The 18008-nt window shown below is 48.6% G+C and overlaps 1 protein-coding gene across 1 annotated transcript; it reads left to right on the top strand.

Moving 5' to 3' along the window:
• The first annotated feature begins 5685 nt into the window (after positions 1-5685).
• LOC101117703 (interferon alpha-inducible protein 27, mitochondrial) lies at positions 5686-16707 on the top strand. The gene is made up of 6 exons (XM_012098982.4): positions 5686-5742; positions 6372-6493; positions 6875-7012; positions 14685-14714; positions 15762-15923; positions 16461-16707. Exons 2-6 carry the CDS (start codon positions 6421-6423, stop codon positions 16568-16570), a joined length of 513 nt encoding a protein of 170 aa, XP_011954372.3. The 5' UTR covers positions 5686-5742; positions 6372-6420; the 3' UTR covers positions 16571-16707.
• The last annotated feature ends 1301 nt before the right edge of the window (positions 16708-18008 follow it).

Raw genomic sequence — 18008 nt, 5'->3', positions numbered from 1 at the left:
AAGCAAATGTAGTAATATCACCTAATCTGTAAGTGCCTGCTCACCTCCAAACTAAGGCACAGCAAGGGTAAATCACTTCCCGAAGGTCACAAGGAAGGGTTCCAGCCCAGGCACTGCTCAGAGATCCTGCTCTTAACCGCCAACCTGCGCTGCCTCCTCAGTTGTTACAGATATGAGATTAGGGCTCTGTGCCACATGTCAGCCAAGGGAGGATGCTTTCTACTGTAAACTTGCCAATCATGGGGAGCAGGGAAAATAAAGTTCCCAAGAATTGCAGGTGAATTTTTACTTAAAATTGTATTTACTTAGTTACTTTTGGCTGTGCTGGGTCTTTGTTGCTGTGCTGGTGCTTTCTCTAGTTGCAGAAACAGGGTCTACTCTTCAGAGCAGCAAGAGTCGTGGGCAGGATTCTCGGGGCAGTGCCTTCTCTTTAGCAGAGCACGGATGTAGGAGCGAGGGCTCAGTAGTCGGGGTGCTCGGGCTTAGTAGATCCATGGCATGTGGGATCTTCCAGGAGTGGGGATTGAGCTTGTGCCCACTGTCCTACAAGTTGCACTCTTCAATGCTGAACCAGCAGGAGAGCCCGGTGAGTTGTATCAAATGGAGGACTGTGGATTTCAAACATATGCAAGAAGAGGATTCTGAGAGGGAAAGTCATGCTCCTGCCCAAAACCAGCCCATGGCCCTCAATGTCCCATTAGCAAAGTAGTGGAGAAACCACAGCTAGAAAGAGACCTACTCCCTTCCTACATGGACTCTCGGGGTTAGTTGTCATCCATGGTGGGACTACTCAGCTGCCCGGAGGCCCCAGACTCACTCCGTGCAGAACTTGCCACGCTGCTCTTTGTTCCCAGACACTTACCAACCAGGATAAATAGGGACCTGTGCAGAGAGGAGGGAGGGAGCACAGGACTCCACCCACAGCCTCCAGGGCTGTGGGCACTGTGACCAGAGGTGAGTGTGGGAGGGGGCTCGAGCCCACTTTACCATGAGACTTTGGGAGCCTCGGGTTTTGTCCCGAACCAGGGTGCTCTGAAACCTCAAGACTTCGACTGGGTGGGTAGTGAGCTTCGGACAGAGATGGGGTGTTAAGAGGTAGACAGGATTCTGAAGGTCAGGGAGACAAGCAAAGTCAAGATTAACTTCAAAACTGTTTTCTGAACAGATTAGGCGGGTGGGCTGGAAGTAGCCCACAGACTGTCATAGCACAGAGAGCAGGGCTGGGGCAGTAGAGAGGTGCCCGTCCCCTGGTCCTTCAGAAATCAGGAGAGCACTTCTGATTTTCTCCCTCTGTCTGTGAGAAAGAGAGTGGTGTCCTTGGCTGTGCATCCTGTTTCCACACGGCCACCAGGATGACAGCTGAAACCATAGAGAGCAGAGAGAGGAGCCACCTCTGACCTCACAGGGGTAGGATGAGCTCACTCTTAAGGGTCTCCCAAACCCAGGTCATCTCCAATTAGGTAGCACACAGAGGCTGCTCTGGCTCCTGGTCAGCCAGCTGGCATAGGCGCAGGCATGGCTCCTTGCCGCACCTGCCCTTTTGCCCCCCCAGCACCCAAGGCAGGTAAGTTTCATTTCTCCATTTGTGCTCCTCCCTTGATATGACAGGGCCTGGCCGCTAATGTCCTCCAAACACACACCCTCCGAGGGCAGTGTCACCTCTAAGACAGGGCCAGCCCAGGGCCAGGGCACCAAAGTCACATGCCTTAAAAATAAACCATGGCAGAATACACATCGCCTTAAATACCAACATGACCTTTTGTCGTGTGCACTGAGCAGTGTTTACTATATCCCCATTTTGTGCACCTGATCTCCAGAACTCCTTTCACCAAACCCCAACATGAAATTCTATAAGCATTACACATAACTAGCCATTTCCTCCTCACCCCAGCTCCTGGCAGCCACAGTCCTTTCTGCCTCTATGAATCTGACCAATTTAAACTAATTTCCAAGTAAATGGAATCATGATGTATTTTTCTCTTTCTGGCTGATTTATTTCAATTAGCATAAGTTTCCCAAGGTTTCAGAAATAAAAACAAAAGTAAACAAGTGGGAGCTGATTACACTTCAAAGCTTTTGCACAGCAAAGGAAACTAGATGGGAGGTGAGAAGACAACCCTCAAAATGGGAGAAAATGATAAGAAATGAAACCTCTGACAAAGGATTAATTTCCAAAATGTACAAGCAGCTCATACACCTCAATACCAGAGACACAAACAACCCAATCAAAAGTGGGGAAAAGACCTAAACAGACATTTCTCCGAAGAGAACACACTGATGGCTAACAAACACATGAAAGGATGCTCAACACTACTCATTGTTAGAGAAATGCAAATCAAAACTACAAAGAGATATCACCTCACACCAGTCAGAATGGCCATCATCAAAGAGCCGAAAAGCAGTAAATGCTAGAGAGGGTGTGCAGACAAGGGAGCGCTCTTGCAGTGTTGGTGGCAATGTGAGTTGATCCAGCCACTATGGAAGACGGTATGGAGATGCGTTAAATACTAGGAATAAAAGCACCATGTGACCCAGCAATCCCACTCCTAGGCATATACCCTGAGGAAACCAAAATTGAAAAAGACACATGGATCCCATTGTTCATTGCAGCACTATTTACAATAGCTAGAACACGGAAGAAACCTAGATGTCCATCGACAGATGAATGGATAAAGAAATCTTTGTACATATACACAATGGAATATTACTCAGCCATAACAGGGAATGCATCTGTGTCAGTTCTAATGAACTGGATGAACCTAGGACCTATTATACAGAGTGAAGTAAGTCAGAAACAGGAAGATAAATATCATATTCTAACGCATATATGTCAGAGAGGGCAATGGCACCCCACTCCAGTACTCTTGCCTGGCAAATCCCAGTATGGGGGAGCCTGGTGGGCTGCAGTTCATGGGGTCATGAAGAGTTGGACACAACTCAGCGACTTCACTTTCACGTTTCACTTTCATGCATTGGAGAAGGAAATGGCAACCCATTCCAGTGTTTTTGCCTGGAGAATCCCAGGGACGGGGGAACCTGGTGGGCTGCCGTCTATGGGGTCACACAGAGTCGGACACGACTGAAGCGACTTAGCAGCAGCAGCAGCAACGCATATATGTGGAATCTAGAAAAATAGTACTGAAGAATTTATTTACAGGGCAGCAGTCGAGAAAGAGAAATAGAGAATAGGCCAATGGACATGGGGAAGGGGCGGAGAGAGTGAGATGTATGGGAAGAGTAACATGGAAACTTGTTACCTTATGTAAAATAGACAGCAAACGGAAATTTGCTGTATGGCTCAGGAAACTGAATCAGGGGTTCTAGAGGAGTGGGATGTATCAACCTAGAGGAGTGGGATGGGGCAGGAGATGGGAGGGAGGTTCAAAGGGAGGGGATATATGTATACGTATGGCTGATCCAACCAGTCCCTTAGAAGGAGATCAGCCCTGGGATTTCTTTGGAAGGAATGATGCTAAAGCTGAAACTCCAGTACTGTGGCCACTTCATGTGAAGAGTTGACTCATTGGAAAAGACTCTGATGCTGGGAGGGATTGGGGGCAGGAGGAGAAGGGGACAACAGAGGATGAGATGGCTGGATGGCATCACTGACTCAATGGACATGAGTCTGAGTGAACACTGGGAGTTGGTGATGGACAGGGAGCAACAAGCCTAGTCTGCACCAGGCGACCCTCAAGTCTCAAGGACAGGTAGGCATGAGATGGGCAGGGAAGAGACAAGCGTTAGGAGGGAGTAAATCAGAGCCATTCCAAGACCTCGCTTTGGAAGCAGCTGGACCTGCATTGGGTCCTGATTTGCATAGCAGAAATAGTAAAACAAAATTAAGGGTAAAACAACTAATTCTCTATTCTTTCTTAAAGGGAAATAATTTGGTCATTTGCTTTTAGCAGATAATGTAAAATAAGTAAAATATATACACATATAAGAAGATACCATAGTTACATATGTCATATAATAATAAGGAATATATAGATATATATAAAAGTCTTAGGGGGCTTCCCTGGTAGCTCAGCTGGTAAAGAATCTCCCCACAATGCAGGAGACACCAGTTCAATTCCTGTGTCAGGTAGATCCCCTGGAAATAGGGTACCCACTCCAGTACTCTTACTTGGAGACTTTCATGGACAGAGGAGCCTGGCAGGATCACAAAGAGTCAGACATGACGGAGCCACTAACTCTTCCACACATCAAGGACAAAAGAAGTAAATGTAGTAATACCACCAATTCTGTGAATGCCGGTGTGTCACCAAAGTAAGGCTCATCAAGGGTATTTCAACCCCTTAGTCGCAACTAAGGATTCCTCCCCAGGCACTGGTCAGAGATGGTGCTTTGATCATCAACCTGCTCTGCCTCCTCAGTTATTACAGATATGAGATTAGGGTTCTGTGCCATTTGTCAGCCAAGGAAAAATATTTTGTATCATAAACCTACACGGAACAACAGACTGGTTCCAAATAGGAAAAGGAGTACATCAAGGCTGTCTATTGTCACCTGCTTATTTGACTTCTATGCAGAGTACATCATGAGAAACGCTGGACTGGAAGAAACACAAACTGGAATCAAGATTGCCGGGAGAAATATCAATAACCTCAGATACGCAGATGACACCACTCTTATGGCAGAAGGTGAAGAGGAACTAAAAAGCCCTTGATCAAAGTGAAAGAGGAGAGTGAAAAAGTTGACTTCAACTCAACATTCAGAAAACGAAGATCATGGCATCCGGTCCCATCACTCCATGGGAAATAGATGGGGAAACAGTGGAAACAGTGTCAGACTTTTCTTTTTTGGGGCTCCAAAATCACTGCAGATGGTGATTGCAGCCATGAAATTAAAAGATGCTTGCTCCTTGGAAGGAAAGTTATGACCAACCTAGATAGCATATTCAAAAGCAGAGGCACTATTTTGCCGACTAAGGTCCGTCTTGTCAAGGCTATGGTTTTTCCAGTAGTCATGTATGGATGTGAGAGTTTGACTGTGAAGAAGGCTGAGTGCCGAAGAATTGATGCTTTTGAACTGTGGTGTTGGAGAAACTCTTGAGAGTCCCTTGGACTGCAAGGAGATCCAATCAGTCCATTCTGAAGGAGATCAGCCCTGGGATTTCTTTGGAATGACTGATGCTAAAGCTGAAACTCCAGTACTTTGGCCACCTCATGCGAAGAGTTGACTCATTGGAAAAGACTCTGATGCTGGGAGGGATTGGGGGCAGGAGGAGAAGGGGACGACCAAGGATGAGATGGCTGGATGGTATCACTGACTTGATGGACGTGAGTCTGAGTGAACTCTGGGAGTTGGTGATGGACAGGGAGGCCTGGCGTGCTACAATTCATGGGGTCGCAAAGAGTCAGACACGACTGAGTGACTGAACTGAACTGAACTGAACTGAAACCTACAAATGGCGGAGGGCAGGGAAAATATAGTCCACAAGAATTGCAGGTGAGTTTTATAAAAAGGTGGACTAGGGATTCCTCACATACCCAAGAAGGGGACTCTGGGACGGAAAGCCATGCTCCTGCAGAAGCTCCGCCACTCATCCATCCCATCAGCATGCAAAGGTGAGGTCTACATGGTGCCAAGCCTGGGATGAGGGTGACTCACTTCCTTCTTAGACTTTTGGGGTCAGAGGTCATCTAGGGAGGGACTATTCAGCTGGCTGGAGTTCTCAACAGCCTCACTCTGTGCAGGGCTTCACACGCTACTCTTTGATCCCCAACAATACTAAGCAGGGTAAGCGGGGGCCTGGGAGGTGGGGAGAGGAGGGAGCAAAGGGGCTCCACTCTCAGCCTCCCTCTCCACTTCCATTGGGACCCTTATCTCTGTGACCAGAGCTGAGTGTGGGGAGGGGGCTTGAGCCTACCTTTACCGTGGGGCATTGGGAACCTCTGGTCTTGTCTTGACCCAGGTTACTACTGAAGTCCTGAGACTTAGACCAGGTGGGCAGTGAGCAGGGGACAGAGACGGGGTGTTAGAGGTGGCCAGGATTCTGGAGATCAGGGAGCCAAGCAAAGTCATTATTAACTTCAGAACTGTGGTCTGAGCAGATTAAGGGGGTGGGCTGGAAGTGGTCCATAGGCTGCAATGGGACAGGGGGCAGGGCTGGAACGGCAGACAGATGCCCCCGTGAAAGTCGCTCAGTCATGTCTGATTCTTTGTGACCCCAAGGACTATACAGTACAGTGAATTCTCTGGGCCAGCATACTGGAGGGGCTAGCCTTTCTCTTCTCCAGGGGATCTTCCTAACCCAGGAATCAAACCCAGGCCTCCTGCAATGAGGGCAGATTCTTTACCTTCTGAGCTATCAGGGAGGCCCGAAATCAGGCAGAGCTGTTTCAACTTCACCCTCTGTTTGTAAAAAGACAGTGGTGTCCTTGGCTCCAGAACCAGTATTCCCACACTGCCTCCAGGATGTCAGCTAGAGCCATAGAGAGCGGGGAAGGCCATGCCTTGGGCTCCCTCCTGCTAGAATTGCTGCAGGAAGGTGAGTGCCCTTGTGGAAGCTCGCGAGGGTGGGTGGCCCAGACTTGGGGTTCCTGGGCGGGCAGCGGGGGTCTGGGTTCTGGCCTGGGGCTGCCACCAGGTGCTCTGGGCCCATCAATCCTCTTCCCCCTGGGCCTCAGCCTCCTGCTCTGTGCAGGCAGGACCTCCAGCTCTCCACTGGTGCTGGGCCTTCCTCTCTCTGTCGTCTCCTTGGTTCACCTCCAAGCACCCTTGACACCTCTCAGCTCAGCTCCCTCTGAGGTGCCCTCCCTACATCAGAGATCCTGGGGGCTTCAGGAAAGGGTGGAGGGGGCTGTGTGGGGTCTCTCTTCTCCCAGCTGCCCGCACCGCTGTGCGCTCCCCCATTATTTCTTTCTTCCAGAGGAAGAAGAACCTTCCGAGTCAAGCAACCAGACCTCCTATGGCTCTTCTCCTGGGAAGCCACCAAAGGGACCACATCAGGGACGAGATGACTTTGGTTCTGACCCCAGAGATCCACCCAATTTCTACCATTATGCAGGTAACGTATCTCTGAGGACCAATCCACAGATCCTCACCCCACACTCACTGCTCAGCTCAACCTGCTAAGTTGTCAGTGTAAGGACAGTCTTCCTGATGGAATCTCTCTGACACACTGTCAGAAAAAAGCCACAATGTGCAGGAGATGAAATAAATGACGCTCTAAAATCACAGGGACCGCACTGCAGGGTTTAGCTCTGCCTCTGACTTGCTGAGTGACCCAGAGCCAGTCACTTGCCCTCTCTGGGCTTTTATAGGTTTGTTTTTAAGCACAGGAGTAGGATGAGGTCACTCTTAGGGGTCTCTCAGAACCAGGTCACCTCCAATTAGGTGGGGCAAAGGTGCTGCTCAGGTTAGATGCCTGACAGCCACCTGGCACCTGGGCACGGCTCTTTGCCAGTTTAAGGTCACTGCCCATGATTTCCTGTTGCCCCACAGCACCCAAGGTAGGTAAGTTTCATTTCTCTATTTGTGCTCCTCCCTTGATGCCCGAGGGCCAGGTCACTAATGTCCTCCCAGAACACACCCTCCAAGAGCAGAGTCACCTCTAATGTCGGGCCAGCCTAGAGCCACAGCAGCAAAAGTCACAGAGTTTTTTTAAAGTCGTTTCAGAATACACATAGCATGAAATTTACCAAAACAACTGGGCTTCCCTGGTGGCTCATCTGTTAAAGAATCTGTCTGCGATGCGGGAGACCTCGGTTCGATCCAGGGGTTGGGAAGATCCCCTGAAGAAGGGAGTGGCTGCCCGCTCCAGTATTCCTGCCTGAAGAATTCCATGGGCAGAGGAGCCTGGTGGGCAACAATTCATGCAGTCAGAAAGAGTGGACTGGACTGAGTGACTAACAAACACAACCGTTTTGTGTCCACAACTGAATTGTTGGTTTTTGTTGTCCGGTCACTAAGTCGTGTCTGACTCTGCAATCCCATGGACTGCAGCACGCCAGGCTTCCCTGTCCTTCACTATCTCTGAGGTTGTTCAAACTGACGTTCATTGAGTCGGTAATGCCAGCCAACCATCTCATCCTCTGTCACCCCCTTCTCCTGCCCTCAATCTTTCACAGCATCAGGGTTGTTTCCAGTGAGTCGGCCCTTGAACAGTGGTAACCATATTCGTGCTACTGTGTCTCCCATCTGCAGAACTCTTTTCATCTCCTCATACTGGAACTCAATTAGACATTAACTATTGATTTCCTCCTGCCTCTTCCTGGCAACCACAGCTCCTTCTGTCTCTTTGCTCAACGAATCTAATCTAATCTCCATGTGAGTGGAATCATACAGCATCTGTCATTTTCTGACAGGTCTATTTTAGTTAGCATAAGGTTCCCCAGGTTCCTCATGTGTCAGAAGTTCCTATTTAAAGTTGAATGATATCCTCTCGGGCATCTATACCATGTGGTAATTATCCATGCATCCACTCATCGACACTTAGTTTGCTTCCTCTTGGCAACTGTGATTACTGCTGCTATGAACGTGGAGTGCAAATATCTCAAGACCCTGTTTTCAATTTCTTTGGATCTATATCCAGAAATGGGATTGCTGGATTATATGGTTTTCTATCTTAAATTTGTTCGGGAACTGTCACTGTGTTCCATGTTTGTTGCACCATTTTATATTCCTACCAACAACGCACAAATGTTCCAGTTTCTCCACATCCTAACCAACACTTGTGATTTTCCATTTTTGTTTTTTTTTTTAATATAGTGGCTTTCCTGGTGGGTGTGGAGTGATATCTCTTTGCAGTTTTGATTTGAATTTCCTAATGGCTACTGATATTAAGTATAGTTTTCTATTCTTGTTGGGCATTTGTGTATCTTTCGGGAAACGTCTGTTCTGATTCTTTGCCCATATTTTCTTTCTTTCCTTTTCTTGTCTGTGCTGCGCCTTCCTTGCTGCATGTGGGATTTCTCCAGTTGCGCTGCACACGTGCCCATTTTTAAATCAAATTATTTTAAATCAAGTTTTCTGTTGTTGGAGGAATTCTTTATACTACATCCTGAATATGAACCTCTAAACAGATATATGTTTTGCCAATATTTTCTACCATTCTGTAGGCTGCCTTTTCGCTCTGTTGATTGTGCCCTATCTTAGTGAATTAGGGCTGCTATAACAAAATGTGGTAAATCGGATGGCTTAAAAAGAACAGAAACTTATTTTTCACACTTCTGCAGGCTGGGAAATCATGATCTAGGCACCAGTGGACTCTGTGTGTGATGAGAGCTCACATCCTAGAACAACCATCTTTCCGCATTAACCTCCCATGTTGGGAGGAAAAGAGGAACTCTCTTGGATTTCCTTTATAAGGAAACTGACCTCAATCAGGAGGGCTCTGCCTGTAAGTCTTAATCAGCTCCCATAGGGACACCTCCTAACATCATCATTGGGTATTAGGTTTCAATATATCATTTTTGGGGGACACAAACATTCAGACCACAGCATGACTCAGGATGCCCAAAGGTGCACTTTGGATTAGTACTTCTTTCTTTGAACTCCTCCTTCAGTGCCTCCTTGATCCCAAGACTGTGCCTGGCACAGGAGAAAGCAACAGTGAATGAGGCTTGGCCCTTGACCCGAAAGAACTCAAAATCCAACAGAGATTTCAGAGAACCGTATTGCCTTGCGGGAAATTTTGTGTCAGCAGGAGCACAACTAATTCACACTTGGGAGTCTACCGGTGAAGGTGGCCGAGGAAGACTGGGAACGTGTGCTCAGGGCAGGTTCTGGAAGATGTGTCGGGTGGCAGAGTCCTTAAAAATGTGCCTGGATTCGGCCGGCAAAACACTGAACATCAGGAGGCAGGGAGGTGGCTTCTATTCACTCCCTAGGATAGAAGCAGAAGCCTGATCATGCAGGGACCCCCTCAGGCTCATGGAACAGGTGGACTTTAACTTATGGGCCACAGGGAGCAAGGAGGGGATTTAATACTTTCATTCTTCTTCCCTGTACCCAGCAGCCAGCATCCTCTGTATTGTTCCCATCCCTGATCTTGGCCAACAAGAGGTGATGGTGACTAGGATGGCAGGGGTAGAGCCAGAAACAGATTGGAGAGATGCAGCCACAAGGCAGAGATTGTCACCAACAGCTAGACAACGATGCTAGAAAGATAAGGAAGGATCCTCCCCTAGAGCCTTCAGAGAAAGCCTGGCTCTGTTTATCCTTTGATCTTGGATCTCTGACTGGGAGAAAACATGAGAGAATTAGCACAGTTCATGGTAATTCCTTCCTGCAGTCTCAGGAAACTAACATGGGCATTCGCTTTTATAAGTTGAAGATTTGTAACAACTGAAGAGTTGGCAGGTGGAGGTTCACATTTTTAGCAATGAAGTATTTTTAAATTAAGGTAGGCACATTGCCTTTTTAGACATTAGGCTATTGCACCCTTAGCAGACAAGGGTATAGTCTAGTTATACATAGATAAAACTTGTATATAGACATAACTTTTATATGCACTGAAAACCAAAAAGTTCACATGATATTCCTTTTACTTTGGTGATCTGTAACCCGATCGACAGTATCGCCGAGGTGTGTCTGGACAGAGATTAAAAATCTCATTGTGTTTGATGAAATGGTGAAGGCTGTGTTAGAGTCAGAATCTGTAAAAGGAGGAGGTGAGAGTCTCCATGTGAGCGCTGGTCATTAATCATAGAGAGGGATTTTTCGCTGGTGACCGGGTCTAGGGCAGCACTGTCTGGGAGCCCTTTCTGTGATGGTAAGCGTGTTCCTTGTGTGATCCAGTATGGTAGATGACCACTAGCCAGATGCAACTATGAGCCCTTGAGCAGTGGTCCATGCAACTCAGGAACTGAGTTTTAAGTTTTATTTCATCTGAACTAAGATTTACCTTGCACACATGGGTAGTTGTTCCCATAGTGGTGAGCATGGGCTAGGGCACTAGTCCCCAAACTTTTTGGCGCCAGGACCCATTTCAGGGAAGATACAGGCAGGGAGGGGGAGGATGGTTTGGGGATGATTCAAGCATATTGTATTTATCGTGCACTTTATTCATATTAGTATTGGGTTGTGATATATAATGAAATCATTCTACAACTCACCATAATGCAGAATCAATGGGAGCCCTGAGCATGTTTTCCTGCAACTAGATGGTCCCATCTGAGGATGCCAGGAGACAAGGACACCTGAAGTGTCTTACTTATGTCCAGTCTACCCTGTCATCTTTTGGTGACTGTTACTGCAGAAAACCCTGCATCACAAAGATAGGCTGTCGGAAACAGAAGCAGGCTTTTCAGTGCTTTTGTGGCAATCTCAAGCTATTCTGCCTTGATTTTAATCTAGAACATATGGAGATTTGAAGTCATCTCAAACATACTTTCAAGGGCACTGTTGTTTGTGATCTCAAGCAGTTGATTCTCTTCTAGCAGGCACAGAGTCAGTTCACCTGGCTTATGTACAAATGGGTCAGGGATCCATTCCTTCCAAGTTCAGGGGTCTTTGGTGGTTGAGAAGTAATGCTCAAACGCTGTTGAAAGCTGAAATAAGTGGACATGCACCAGTTGGGTGGAAAAGGCAATGGCACCCCACTCCAGTACTCTTGCCGGAAAATCTCATGGATGGAGGAGCCTGGTGGGAAGCAGTCCATGGAGTCGCGAAGAGTCAGACACGACTGAGCGAATTCCCTTTCACTTTTCACTTTCATGCATTGGAGAAGGAAATGGCAACCCACTCCAGTGTTCTTGCCTGGAGAATCCCAGGGACGGGGGAGCCTGGTGGGCTGCCGTCTATGGAGTCACACAGAGTCGGACACAACTGAAGTGACTTAGCAGCAGCAGCACCAATTGGGAGAAAGACAACCCTGACCGAGTCTCTTTCCAAATCTCTGCTAATATTTGAAACATGTCAAAATTCCCAGTGTTCATTCCTCGCCTGCATAATTCCAGTTTGGCTCTAAATGCAGCCACTTTACCTGGTGATGTGAACAGTTGTCATTCTCCCCTGAAGTGTCAGACTGAGTTCACTGAGCAAGTTGAGTGTGTCACACAAGTAAGGATGTTTTTCGACACCTTCTGTGTCACTAAAATATGCTGCCAGTGGTGACTGCTTTTCTGAAAGAAATCCCTGGAGTAGCTCTCACAACTCAAAACTGCTGGCCAGTGATCTGCGTTTAGAGAGCTGTCTCATTTCTGTGTGCAAGAGAAGACGTTTGTGCTCTGCATCCATTTCCTCACAGAGCTGCATGAACAGACATGAGTTAAGGACACGTACTTTAATGCCGTTGATAATTTTCACCACTTCCTGCAAAACGTTAAGTTCAGGTGACATTTTTCAGCTGGCAAACACTTCTCTGTGGATGACGCAATGTGTAGACTCACATTCAGAGGTGACCACTTTGACCAATATAGTGAAAACCAGAATTCCATCCAATCATGGCAGGCACTCCGTCCGTGCATATAGCAATGCAAAATGACCAGTGCAGCTTTCCTGATATGTAGTCATTCAGAGATTTGAATAGTTTTGCAGCTGAGGTGTTTGTCGGCAATAAAAGGGCACATTACACATTCTCATGCACATCCTCCTGAAAACATATCGCCCAAAAACAAGTAAAGTTGCCTTGTGGTCAATATCGGTAGATTCATCAACGTGGGTTGCCTACCACAGTGACTCATTAATCCTTTCTAACAGTTGGCCTCAATATGTCTGCTGTTTCACACGCCAGCTTTGAACTTCAGCCTCTCCTAAAGAGGAACACATGCCAGCTTTTGAATTTCAGCATCTCCTAAAAGTTCATGATAAATGACCTTAGCAGCAGGCAGGATCAATTCTTCACCAATAGTAAACAATTTCTTAGATTTAGCAATGCGGTTAACCACTAAGAATGATGCTCTCAGTGCAGATACATCTGATTAATGAAGACCTTCAATAATTGCTTCTGTTCTTCATGTTCACATTTTTTTTTTAATTTTGAAATCCCCAAAGGCTTGTCTTTTAATGCAGGGTGCTTGGTCTCCATGTGGCAAAGCAGTTTTAAAGGTTTCAAAACTTCGTTGGGTAGCTGGTCGCCACGGATTATACAAAGCAGTGTTGGAGAATGTGATCTGCTGCAATGAACTTGTACTTTAAGTAGCACTCTTGGTATTTTCTTTTAAATGTGGCTTTCCCTTCATTGCCCATCTTAGAGTCTTCTACAGTCTCATCATTGGGTCTTTCTCCATTTTCAAAGAACCCTTCAGGAACATTCGCTTAAAAAAAATTTTTTTTTAACTTATTTTGTCAAGGGTTAGCTTGTGGGCTTACCAAGACTGTGACTAAAACAAGGGCACAGTGCAGGAAAGAGGCAGGAATAGAAGTGGCAAATAAAACAGTGAGTGGGACATGGGACTAAAATAAGTGTCCGATTCTGACTTAAAGCCTGCCACCAGATGCAGCTTAATTGGCCCTTGCCACTCACCGGTAGGGTTTGATATGAGTCTGCAAGCTATTCATTTATTATGGTCCCTGTGCAGTTAAACCTTTCTGTTTGTGATCATCTGTATTTGCAGCCGCTCCCGAGTCCTACCATCACCACCTCAGCTGCAACTCAGAGCATCAGGCAATAGACTCTCATAAGGAGTAGGCAACATCAATCCATCCCAAGCACAGTTCACGGTAGGGCTCGAGCTATTATGAGAATCTAATGCTGCCGCTGATCTGACAGGAGGTGGAGCTCAAGTGTTCATACGAGCGACGGGGAGCGGCTGTAAAGCTTTGGTGGCTCACCTGCCACTCAACTCCTGCTGTGCGACTGGGTTCCTAACAGGCCAGGGACCAGTATCAGGGTTGGGAATCCCTGGCCTAGGGTATGACCTTGGGTGTGTGTGGCATAGGATCCAAGATCCTTGGAAGTGAGGAGGTGAGAACTGTAAGATCCGTTTGTTGAAAACATCGTCTGTGCAGAAATGGAAACTCTCAAGACAGGTCAGGTGTCCTGATGGAGAGAGATGTTGGTGAGCCAGAAGCTACAACCTTCCAGAAATGACTGGGGGATGGAGACTGCTTTTGCAACTTCTCTCCCTTGCCTGGGGCCAAGACTCTTTTTCATGGGGAGCTCTCTGAGCTCACTCTCACAGATCCTGAAATCTCTGGAACTGTCCCAGCTGTCCAAAATCCCTAGTCCCTGCCAGACCCAAGAGCTCTGAGCAACTCAATGTGTCCAGGCATGCTCTGTCCAGTGTGGCCGGGGGCTCCAGCCACAAGGCAGGACATGCAGAGGAAGCATGGTGCCTTCTAATGGGGGAATAAGGGACGCTTCCTGCAGAAAGTCCCAAGTAGGCTGAGCCCTGGAGGTTGGGGAGCTTCCACTCCAGCTGTAGCCTGGGATGGGCATAGGGTGTCTGGAAGATGAACAGATAGAACAGTCAAATATATTCCATTACAAAAAAGGAGCATGCTTTTCTTCATTTTTTTTTTTAATGATACCAACATGTGTTAAGTTCAAAGAGCGGCATGAAACCTTTTCAAGGCAGGTTCCTCTCCCCTCTGGAGCATCACAGAGCTCTGGACTCTTGTCCATCCTCCTCTGATTTCTGGAAAATCAGACTTCTCTGTAAAAGCAGAGGGAGCCACACAGGGCTGCTGTCTCCTGTGATCCCAACTCCAGGGAACTCTTCTCACTGGGACAGCAGCAGAAACCCAGGGGAAGTCCAGTGCTGGGCACTCACAGGGGTTCTTTCTGTCTCCAGGCATGACGGCAGCTGCTGTGATTGGAGGAGGTAAGTCTCTTTGGGAAGAAGCTCAAGGCCCCATCTGCCCCTGTCCCTGGGCTCCTGGGAGCACTCTTCCTTGACCAAGTCCAAGATTGCCTTCAGCCCCAAGACCTGGGTGGGTAGGGGTGGGGTGGACAGGGAACAGAGGTTGAATTCTTGAGGTAACAAGAACCTGGCTAAGAAGGAACTGAAGGAAACCCATTCATAATACCCGCTTCCAATCTCAGCTTCTCCCAAGTGCAGACTGGGATCCAGGCAAGTTGGAAGATCTGTCTGAACTCATGATTCCTCCCCAGAAAGCAGTGCCAGGGGCCCTTCCAAATGACTGTAAGGAATGCGTGAGCTGAGTTGTGTGGATTACTCAGAACTGCTCTGCCGACAACCCTCCAGTCATCCAGAAAGCCTAGCGGTTTCCTGCTGGGCCTCTGGCCAGGGTCCTCCCACACAGTGGCCAAAATTAAAGCAAATGAAACATTTCTGTCATACCAGCCACAGTCTCAAGTGCTCAGTGGCTACATGTGTCCACCGTGTGGACGGTGCAGACACGGAAGGTTCCTGGCTGCAGAAGGTTCTATACCTGAGCTGTCTGGAGATGTAGGGACCCTGGGGGATGCTCACCAGTGGCTTCAGGGCAGTGGACAGAAGCTTCCACCCAACACCTTTTCAGAAGAGCAGCTCTGTCCTTATACTGTGGGCCTGTGGTTGCATGAAAGACACCAGTTTCCCACCAAAAGGGGACATTTGAAGACCCCTGCTTGTTTCAACTTTATTTCATAAAGGGCAAACTAAAGCCCAGGGAGGACTGCTGAAGCTCCCAGGGTCACAGGCAAGCAGAGTCAGGAACAGGCCTGGGTTCCAGGTTCTTGGAGGAAGACGGGGGTTGGGGTGGGCATCCATCCAGTTGTGTCCACACCTACAGCCTTCCCTTGCCTCTGGCCCTATGGTCTGAGGAGAGCGAAGAGGACCCCTCACCTCACCTCGCCAGGAAGGTGTCAGGGAGGTCTGGCAAGCCTGTCCCTCGCAGCTAGCCCTGAAGTGTCTCTGCCCTTACAGTCGTGGCCGTGAGGGCTGTGCCTGAGTTGCTGGACACCGTGGGCTTCACCAGAACAGGAATCTCCCGCTCCTCCTTAGCGGCCAAGATGATGTCATCAACTGCCAGAGCCAATGGGGGCGGAGTTCCCTCTGGCAGCCTAGTCTCCAACCTCCAGTCCAAGGGTAAGGGTCTCCCCTGGAGGAGGCGGGGGAGGGCTCACAGATCAGCACAAGATTGATCCAGATGCTAAAGAAGCAGACAGGCTTCTTCCAGCTTTGTGGTCCTCAGTGTCCCACTGGTCCTTTGTGTCCCCATCACGGTTCCCTCTTCTGGTGGGGTGTGGGGTGGCCGGACAAGGGGTGTGTCACTCAGGAGGCCTGCATTCCTCATCAACCCTGAAAAACCTGGTTAGGTGCCCACTCCTCCCCGAGCCCAGCCTGGTGCTGTGAAGGGGAGGGGCAGCCCATCATTTCTCAGAGGGTCTGTCCTGTCGCTGATGGACTGATCATTGAAGTTCATGTCTTCTCTTTGGGCAGCCATGCGCAGCCGCCCCTCCCTGAGCAGATATCCTGGGGTCTCAGAAGTAGAGGAGGAAACAGGGGTGGGATGTTGGTGTCTAGGGCCTCCAGTCAGTCCTGGGGTCTCTGACACCCACAGTCTTGCTGGGGGCTGCTGGGCCTGCCTGTCCTCTTGTGCTCTGACCTTCTCCTCTCCCCCAGGGGCAACTGGACTTTCCACACCAACCAACATCCTCCTGGGATCTGCTGGGGCACTTTTGGGGGCCTTGCTGTGGGATTCCTACAGCTCCTCCAGGAGAACCCAGTACTAAAGCAGAAAGAGGTTCCCATTCTGGAAATGACCCTCCAGGCCATCAGGATGTCAGTCTCCCAAATGACAAGTCCCCTGCCTCCCAAAATTCTTCAAAGAATCATAATAAATAAAGTCGAGATGTGGTGACCTCAATAAGTGTCCATGCTGCGTTCCAGGCAGGGTGCGGGGCACCTAGAGAGCCCTGTGGGTGTTGGGTGTAGGGCAGGAACTCTGTAGGAATGAGCATGAAGCCATGTCTTTTCCCAGTCCTGCCACTCAGTTTTGACCCTGGGAAGATTGTGTCTCTTCTTTGAGCCTCAGTTTGTTGCTCTTCAGATGGGAACTTGGACCACATGTCTTCAAAGACCTCAGCCAGAGGAGTTAACAGCTTGGCCCTGGGGTCAGTTTGAGCCACTGACCCTCAGTTACCAAGCCCTTTATCCTCAGGCAGTATTGATCCCCTCACCTCCCCACCCAATGCTCTGGGTCTGGCTGTCTCATGACTCATCAGTAACAGTGTCTGTCTGGCCTGGTGGCCTTTGGAGTGCTTCAGGTGGGAGAGGATCTGCATTTCTCCAGAGAGCTCTGTCTCTGTCGTCTAGGGTTCAGTCCACTGGCCCCAAGTGAGACCACCCAGAACCTGCAAGGACAGACAGGTCTCCCCACCATGGGGCTCCCGAGAGGCCGGTCAATGCAGAACACTCAATTCCTGGGACCCACTGGGTGCCTAGCCCTGGATCCAGTGCCAGGCTCTGTGTGTGTTGACTTGGCACCTGCAACCTGCCTGCCCATGTGGATAAGCCACCGCAGGTTCTGGAACACCTGCTTCCACTTAAACGTGAGTCTCTGATCCCAACCTGTTGGCTCCAGGACTCCAGCCCAGGTCCCCACTCTGGCCTTCACACCTGTCTTCCCTCCTGCTCCTTCCCCACCGGGCTCTCTCCTTACGATGCTGCCTCAGCTCACTGCAGCTTCCAGCTGGCTTCCAGGGCTCCATCCCAGTCTCCTACGGCTGCAGTAGATTGCCGGGGTCCCTCTCAGCCCAGTGTGTGTAACACTGGACAAGCCTGACTCCACACTGGGTCTGTTCCTTCCGCTCTAACTTTGTTCTCTGTTGCCCGTGCTTAGTCATGCTGGCTTGCACCTTTGTAAAAGAACGTTTCCTGTAGCCTGAAATACACAGGACAGCCCATTCTCAAGGCTCTGACTCTTAATGACAGAACACTTCTTTAAAAAGCTGCAGAACAGAGAATAACGCTTGTTTAGTTGGAGGTTTATAGGAACATTGTGACCAGATCTATGGGAATAGTACCAAGAACAAAGACGCCAAGAAGATTGCAACAATCAGCCATATCGCCTCCGCTTTTAGAATAAAGGAAGCCTGAATTCTAACTCTGGGAAGATGATTTTTTGGGACACTTGACTGCCATCTTCTCAGTCTGTTGGTTTTCTGAATA

Source organism: Ovis aries, chromosome 18, assembly GCF_016772045.2.
Source record: "Ovis aries strain OAR_USU_Benz2616 breed Rambouillet chromosome 18, ARS-UI_Ramb_v3.0, whole genome shotgun sequence".
Classification (NCBI taxonomy): domain Eukaryota; kingdom Metazoa; phylum Chordata; class Mammalia; order Artiodactyla; family Bovidae; genus Ovis; species Ovis aries.
The sequence above is the reverse complement of the archived record's forward strand: the minus strand, read 5'-3'. Positions and strand labels throughout refer to the sequence as shown.